Source organism: Aptenodytes forsteri, unplaced genomic scaffold (genome assembly GCF_000699145.1).
Source record: "Aptenodytes forsteri isolate BGI_AS27 unplaced genomic scaffold, ASM69914v1 Scaffold172, whole genome shotgun sequence".
Taxonomy (NCBI): Eukaryota; Metazoa; Chordata; class Aves; order Sphenisciformes; family Spheniscidae; genus Aptenodytes; species Aptenodytes forsteri.
Genome location: NW_008795018.1, coordinates 12,742,681 through 12,751,582, shown reverse-complemented (window position 1 = coordinate 12,751,582; position 8,902 = coordinate 12,742,681). Strand labels below are relative to the sequence as shown.

At 37.5% G+C, this 8,902-nt stretch overlaps 1 protein-coding gene across 1 annotated transcript in view; it reads left to right on the top strand.

Moving 5' to 3' along the window:
* Positions 1-8,231, top strand: part of FAM188A (family with sequence similarity 188 member A) — a 52,969-nt gene extending 44,738 nt beyond the window's left edge. The window contains exons 13-15 of the mRNA XM_009275695.1: positions 2,379-2,466; positions 5,810-5,881; positions 7,188-8,231. Coding sequence (XP_009273970.1) covers positions 2,379-2,466; positions 5,810-5,881; positions 7,188-7,337 — 310 coding nt within the window. The 3' untranslated portion in view covers positions 7,338-8,231. The remainder of the gene's footprint in view (positions 1-2,378; positions 2,467-5,809; positions 5,882-7,187) is intronic.
* The last annotated feature ends 671 nt before the right edge of the window (positions 8,232-8,902 follow it).

The following is an 8,902-nucleotide window of genomic DNA, read 5'->3' as shown; positions in this document are numbered from 1 at the left end:
TCTCCTCGTTGGCTCCTCTGCCACTTGGAGAAGGAAGTTATCATCAACAAAGACACCTTCTGCCCGCAGCACCCAACAAAAGAGACCTAGGTGGTTAAAAGCCTAGGTGGTAAAAGAGGCAGCTATAAGAAGCTAAGACTGTTTCTTCTGAAAGGAAAATGTAGTGCCTACGTTAAGAAAATAGGGAAGAATCTACATTTATGGAGCGTTAAATGTAAATACAAAATAAAGCAGAGTTAAAATCTTCTGACGACTAATCTGCAAAGTTATAAAATAAAAGCTAATAGCATTTTCTTAGGCCCATCAGAACCAGGAGACTTTCAAGAGGTCTGCAATTCTGATAGATGATCCCCAATATTAAGAAGTATTCAAAGTCAGTAAGAAAAGTGTAGTGAATTCCTCTTCATATTCACTGGGGGAGACAATAGAGATTAGTTCTCATCTTCACTGGAGAAGATTACAGGGAGGTTTCCACACTTAAGCCTTTTTATGGGTGGTCAGAGTAACTAAGAGTCTGAAGTGCCAAGATAAGTAAAAACCCCAAAATTCTGAAGAAACATCAGAATGAAATTGCTGAACTATTTTAGGTTACATACCACTGTAAACTGTCCTGGTACCAGACAGTACCAGAAAGAAGGTGACAAATGGACAACAGTACTTAGATTGGCCTTCAAATCCTTTTCTGGGGAAAATTCACATGTAAATGTTTCATATGTTAACATGGGATAAGAAGGAAGGTTTTCTTGTCTCTTGATCAAAGGATAAAAATGTCATTTTTTCTTAATGGAGGGAGATCATTAGAGGAATTTTACAGGTATTTGTGTTAGGTCTGTGAAGTTTGTCATGGCACCGGTGAGGATTTGAAGGTAGGGATTAATATGATAGTTTGCTGCTGATACAAAAGTATTTGAGATATTAAAAAATGGTGTGGAAGAGCCACAGAAGTTACTGGAAGATAGGGTAACAGAGAAGTCTCAATACAGTAAATGTAGATTGATTGCACATGGGGTAAAACAATCCTGATTTTACATAGACATTGTTGGGCTGTGAACTAGACAGGCATATGGAGTGGGATTTCTAGGAATTACACCATCATATAAATGCATGATGTTTCACTCCATCTTAAAAAAGAACATTGTAGAAAGGTATCAGGAAGGCAACAAGGCTAATCGAAGGTACAGAATGGCATTAGTACAAGGAAGAACTAGGTTAGGACTGTTCGACCTGGAAAAGAGAGACAACCATTGGCATGTAAGAGAGGTCTCTCAAATCAGGAGTTTCATAATAAATAGGAATGATTTTTAATTGCTTCTCACAATACAAAAATGAGGTGTCATCAAGCTGAATTAGGTGGCAGATGCAAAACAGGAGATACTTATTCCCAGAATCCATAGTTCAATTTTAATTTTGAGAGTGGAGTTTATTAAATGCCACAAGTGTATATGGGTTCAAAGCCAATTAGGCACATGCATGGAAAGAAAAAATATATATCTTTGTGTTTTAGATACTGCCTCTCACTGAAGATGTCTTTGAGCAGCAGACTGATGGAAATGGGGAGGGTAAACTAAGGATATCACTGTATGTTTGCCCTGTTGTACTCTATCGTAAGCATCCACTACTGACCAATGTCAGAAACAGGATACTGGGCAAGACGCTCGGTTGGTTTGACCCAATGAGGACATTCTTGTGTACGGTACAACTTGTAACTTAGGCAAAAGGATAGGTAGATGCAAATAAATGTTTAAGCGATCTGATGACTGTAGAAATATATTGCTTAAATAGAAATATAAAGTTATAATTGACATTCATTTGTAGTGACCTGAAATTATACCATATTCATGCAGTAAGGCTTTCAGATTAGTATTGTTAATATTTTCATTATTTATTGTTTTTGGCTTCTTTGATATCAAGGACATGATGTAAATAAGAAATGTATCTGTTAATTTTATTTCAGTGTACTTAGAAAATCTTGGAGGCTTTTCAACTCTCCATTTAGAAACAGGTTGTTTGGCAGTTACGGAGCTGTATTTAAAAGATGACTGTTTTATGTATCTAAGTTCAAGAATGCTTACAAGACAGCAAAACGCCTTTTGGGCTGTAAACCTGGTTTTAGATTATATGGGTTTCAAATTATTTTACCAAATATGGTGGTCCTTCAGAATTATCACTTATTTAATTTAAAATAACAGATTACTTTTATTTAAAAATAACCGTGTTTGGCAACTTGCATGCCATTCTGGTGCAGTTGTCATTTATGACTAAAAATAGAATAGTATTGTTATACTTGGCGGCCAGTACTGTGGTAGCACAGCATAACTTAGTCATGCAAGAATAAAAATGTCTTACTCATACTTTTATATTCAATGTTTTTGTCATAGTGTAAACCTCATGAAGACCAAATTAGACCCAGAAGGACTGGGCATCATATTACTGGGTCCCTTTCTGCAAGAATTTTTCCCTGAGCAGGTAATCAATATAGCTTTATTGCTGCAGAGTATTGTCTATTCTGTTTGGCTTTGAGATTCATTAAACACTTCCATCAATATCACAGAGCTATTTTTAATAACAAGTATTGCATTCATTTGACACAGCTGACCAGCAAATAACTTCTTCTATTACACAACACACTGTAGACTTCCGTTTTGCATAAGTTGCCCATGATTTTGTCAGCTTTACACTGGAAGGAAACTCCATTGTAGCGACAAGTTCTAAAATTAACTTCAGGAAATATATAATCATTTTGCATATGAAATTGAGCTGGTTCCCTACTCAGAAAGTTCATCTGAGTTTGGTTTTTTTGAGAATAAATGACTGTACTGTTTTTATCAATATTACAAATGTCTGCTGTAATTGCTAGCAAATGGGAAAAGATTACAAACATATTTAAAACTATCTTTATATATATCTCTAATAATGTAAAATTTTTGACAGTTTAACAAAAAGTCATGATAGAGTTATGTTTAGCATATGTGGAAGTCAGTATCTGCCAGGGTAATGGAAAATTACTTTCAAACTCTCAGTCTGTTCCATATACTCATTAGGATAGCACCACCACTGAGAAGCGTGTGTTAACCTCGCACTGCTGTCCTCTTCTCCCTTTGCCCTGGGTCACGTTTTCCTGCCCTCATGCTGCCTCCCTCCTGGCACCAGGAACCTCTTTGTACGGATACATGGTAAACCAGAACAGAGGACTGGTCCGGATGAGAGCTCTCTTTGCAGGTTTATGGAAGCTTGTTCCATGGCCATGCAAATGCTTGTATTGGCAGAAGAGAGAGGGTTTCGCCAGTGACAGAAAGGTAGGCTGGTGAGGCAAGAGAAGGGCTGAGAGGAGTACTTCTTTGGAGGCTTTTGTGGCTTAACATGTCATTGAAACTATATGGCTTAATTTTTACAACCAAGGAAATGTGAAACTAATATTTTTAAAATGCCTTCAGCAAGACTGTTTTTGTTAAGGGTTGTGCAGCAGTGTTTGGGTATAGTATTCTGTACTATGAAACAATCTGCTCATTCAGAAGACACTAGAACTGCACTGCCAAAGATGGTAGGGACTGAATACGTCATTAAGAGATGATTCATCATCTAGAGGAAAAAGAAGGAGTCGAGTGTTCATTTTCTCTGGATTTACACAATTACATCTGCATTGTGGTTTTGCCAACTGTTTCTTCTTCCTTTCATTTGTATATCCAGAAGTGGAAATATTTTTGCAATTTAATATAATTTAATCTTATTTCTTACAATTATATTACACTTGCAAATCTGGAAGACTCCACTGCTTAATTTTAGGCCCCAGATGCTTAGAATGAAGTTCAGAAAGCCAAAGCACATCCTCCATAACTGGCTGTGCCTAAACTGTCCAGTACTGCGGGCCATAGGTAGCTGGAGGAGAAAACAGCCATCGTATGGGGCTGCTGCCTCTGTTGCCTATTGCTGAAGAGCATTGCTGACTGAAGGGCAGCTGGAGAAGGGAGCATGGTGGAATCATGGGCGGATGTCCGCCTTAGTCACCTAGAGAGTGACTGCCGTGCTGACTGAAGAAGGGCAGCTGGAGAAGGGAGCATGGTGGAATCATGGGCGGATGTCCGCCTTAGTCACCTAGAGAGTGACTGCCGTAAAGTTGGAGCCCCCAGGTCGATGCCTGTCTGTCAAGTACTAATTCCCTGCTGCACGTGACTCCCCACCACTCAGTTTTGCCTGTGCTGTTGAACCTTCACTGGCTCCAGTACAAAACATGGGAAGTGTTACTGCCTTAAGGGTACACTCTGAACAATCAGCAGATTTTGGACTGGGACCTGTCAGTATCGGTTACTGAATGAATGCTGGGGGCACAGATATGTTTTCCAATCTGTCTGTGCTCTGTGGATCAGATAGCAGGAACCCTTCCCCATATTGACACCTTGTTCAGAATTCTTTCTGAAAGTGAAATTCTGCAGAAATGAAGATGAATGTCTTTCTTTAAAATACTGTGAGGAAATAGCAGATGCCAGCGATGGTTGGAATTGTTGATGTTCCCCTTTATACAATATCTGAACACTTATTTAGTGCTCAGGAGATCCAGATTCGATTCCTTCTTCGCTGAGAATATTCAAACCCCCATTCTTACTATCCTAGAAAGTACTAAACTCCACCTCAAAAGCAGGAAGGGATCTCAGCTTTCCTTTTCAAAGCTGGTGGCTTGGAAGAAAAATATTCAAAGATCATTCAGCCTGAGAGCACAAGCCTGACTCTTTAGTGCTTAGGGCAGTCACCTGGAGAGGGGGATTCCTGAATTCCCTGGTAGCCCTTTTTTTGGGAAGAAATTACTGCACAAAATTCTTAACATCCATGGGACAGGAACTAGAAAGCAGCACTTTTCCTTCAGGGTGAGCATACCATCCTCAGGGAAAAGAGTAAATGTCCTCTTTCTTTCCCAGCAACGCTTGATTTTATTCATCTCTGTGAAGCAAATTCTGTAAGTGGAGTTACCACTTACCTTCCTTTTCACCAGCCTCCCTCCACTGAATAGCCTGGGTTGCTGGGAGAGACCCATACAGAGATAAGGTTTTTGAATCATTTAAGAGGAGAAAAAGGAATGAGGGCTTTTCATAATCTGATGGATGTACTGTAACCTGAGCAGATTTCTTCTCATTCCAGCCTTTACCTCCATGTACTTAAAAAAGGGGTAAGCTTTTCTTTGGAGCCTGGTCCAGTAGGCATAAAAGAGATGATGGTACACCTGATCTGTGTTTCTTGATTCAGTGAAATGCAAAGCTCTTCAGTCCTTTTAGGACTAAAGCATTTAAACACCTGGAGTGGTAAAGGTTGACAGCTGCAGTACATCTGCTATTAGGCCTCAGCTGAACAGATGTCTTCACAATTAGTTTACAGTTAGGCAGGCATGGGCATAAATAACTTTTTAGCTCTCAAATGGAGGGTTGGAGATTGGATCTGGTCCCTAGTAAATATTTAACTTAGTAGCATCCAAACAGTCATAAATACATGCGAGTGGGGCTACTACATAAGGTGTCTGACTTGAAAAATTAGGACAGTTTCTACATGCTCAGTGCTGAAGTTGTAGCTTAAAGTGTCCAGACAAACACAGAAAATCATGACTTGCTCTTGGGGGCGTTACCCATTAATTTACTGACATCTTTTTATTATTTCTGATGAGAAAGGTAAAATGAACAAAATCTTCAAGATGATGTCACCTAAAAGAAATTGTACTTCTTTTCAATTTCCTTGAGTTTAAATGCATCTGTCTAGTTGTAAAGAGAAGAGACTGTCAAGGCACAGTGTATACGTGACGTGAAATTAACTGTCGTCTTTCTACCAGGACTCTAGGGTTTCAGAGTCATTCACTGTTTACCATTACAATGGACTGAAGCAATCTAACTATAACGAAAAGGTAAGATTTAAGAAACATAAATCTAGCCTTAATAACAATTAGTATGCAGAACTGACTCCCTGTGTTAAATTGTAAAACTGACGATAGTTACAGGCAAAATACTTTAACCTGAAACAGACTTTTTACAAAACTATTACTTCGATAATTTCCAAAATTATATATTTGGAATTGGAAGCTGCTTTGTGCTCCTGATCATATTTTAACTAGTATAGTGGATCAGTTGGCTAGACCGCATCTCTTAAGCTATGCGTTTGAACAGAGCACTTCTCATGCTTATCCATGAGAAGTGGGATCTGAACTGTAAAGGACAATGGAGATGTAACACGGACAAACTGCAACTTCTGTAAGTAACCCTACATCTACGTTGAGATGTTTGGAATTTTTTGTGAAATATTTTAGTATTCCAGAACTGCATCAGAAATCAATAGTTTTTGGAACCACTTAGTGGGGGACAAAAATGACCTGTTTCGTTTTCAGCTTTCTTGGAAGGAGTGGCATACGTGACACACCATGACTGCTTCTAAGTTAGTTCCTGAATTAGCATTTAGGGTAGAAGAGTATAAGGCATTAAGACACAGGGACCAAAAATAACTACAAGTAAGAAGACTCTTGGAGAAAATGTATATACTCCAAGCTTCGGCATAGCTTGGATTTAAGTTCTTAAAATTACCCCTGTGAAATCTCCAGCAGTTTCATACCCCAAAATGCAGGCAAAAGCATTCAAAGATGCGTTTATCTTTACTATTGAACATATATACATAATCAAGAAAATTTAAGCAAATTTTTGTTTTCAAAGGATTCTGCTTAGAGCATTTGAAATATTGTTTAATGAATAGAGCTGATTTGCAACAAAAGTTCCATGTTATGGAAAATTAGTTCCATAAAGTTAAGTCTAAGGAACACTGTCCCTATAAAAATAACAATATCAAACGTTGCAACTGCAACAGTAGCAAAAGATCTGTTGTCGCAGTATTTTTGCATTGCATTTCCTAGATTTTTTATTTTTTCCCCAGTTTTGGCCTTTACTGTCTATTGCCCTTTACTGTCTATTGAAATAAACAGTCAAATGAACATGGCCTGATCAGAATTTTCAGGCACTTGAGTCTAAGAGATTAGGTTTTTTCGATTTCATACCTCATTTCATTTTTTTTTTTTTAAAGTATATAAAACTTCATGGATTTGATTTTTGTAGTGAAAAAAAAAAAATGTGTCATAACAAATCCGCTCCTAACCTGGTGAAAATAATCATCTCATATTAGAGTTTTTAAACAAACATAGGCTGACATAATTGGATTTATTTTGACAGGTCATGTATGTAGAAGGCACAGCAGTTGTTATGGGTTTTGAAGAACCAATGCTACAGACCGATGACACTCCTGTAAAACGCTGCTTGCAAACCAAATGGCCATATATAGAATTACTCTGGACCACGGATCGATCTCCTTCTTTAAACTGATATGTTGCACATAAACAGCATACTACTATCGAATGCTTGAATGGGGATACAAGAATTGGTATTTGCTTGGAAAGTGGTATACTTTGACTGTGTGGAGTTATACACTGGTATCATTGATGAATTGTAAATAATGATTACAAACACTTTTTCAGTGTTAATTGGAATATTTAATTTTTTAATCAGATTGATTTCTATTATAATAGTTTGTCTTTTTTGGCCACTGTAGTACTGTTAATGTGAGTTATCCTAAAAAAAAAAAAAAGCCTACTTATGAAGTCTTAACATTATTTTGCCATCTCATGAAGATTTGAAAAAGTCTGATATTGCAGAATCTGCATATTAGATATCAGATCTTTAAAACAATATAGGCATGTTTTATTATTTAAATTATATTGGCTTACATTACAGTACCATAATCTGTGGACTAGACTGGCCTTTGCACTGAATATGTTTTAATGATTTTAAATTTTCTGCAATTTTTCCTAAAATCTAATTTTACCTAAAGAGCTTGCACAATGTGACATAAATATGATACATTTTAGGAATATTAATACGTATAATTCATAAATAGTCTTTCTTGGCAGTTGTATATTACTGTGGCTTAGTTATCGGGCATGTTAAAAGTGAACACAAAATCTGGGGAAAAACAGATGTATTAATATTTATTTGAATTTGTATAAAAGAAATGTAAAAACATCGGAAAGAATTTCGTGTTCTATAATCTCTAACCTATTCAAACTTATAATATTGCCAAATACCTCTTCTCAATTTGTCCGAACAGCAGTGTAAGCCAGCACTATTGTATGTGTTAAGTGCATGGGAACATCTGTTATTATATTCCTTTATTTATTATCAACTTGTTAGCCCTAAAATAAAATCTTTTCCTTGAATCATGATGTATTGTTTTAAATTTGGTTTTAATCAAACTTGTTTTACTGCGTCTCTAAGATGATGAAAAGGGACTATGGGTTTAGAAATGTCAGGTTTCGAGTTGAACACATCTCAGGAAAAAAAACAACAAAAGATAATTTATTGCATCTTAACTGTGATTGCAGAGCCTATGCTATTGCCAGCAGGGCTGAATTTCACCTTCAGAATTCTTTACTTTTAAAAAATTTATTTTCATGTGTAAATAACAGTATGACTCTAGAATGATCATCACACAGGAAAACAAACTGATTTGGTCGAAAATGAGGTATGTAGTGTGGGGGAGAAACCCTTGTTGAAGATTTTGCACTGTAAAGCATGTAGTGGTAGAAAGAGAACATCATTTGCATGACACTTTGCTGATATGGCCTCTGTAAGACTGTACAATATACCTATTAGATTTACATCTGGAAATGGGTGAACAGTGTAGTTCTGTGGCGGGTTGGCCTTGGTTGGCTGCCAGGTGCCCACCCAGCTGCTCTCTCACTCCCTCTTCTCAGCAAGACAGGGGAAGAAAATAGACGAAAAAGCTCCTTATCTCGTCGAGCCTGCTCTGGCATGGGGTCTTCCACGGGCTGCAGGTGGATATCCGCTCCACTGTTAACCTCCATGGGCTGCAGGGGAACAACCTGCCCTTC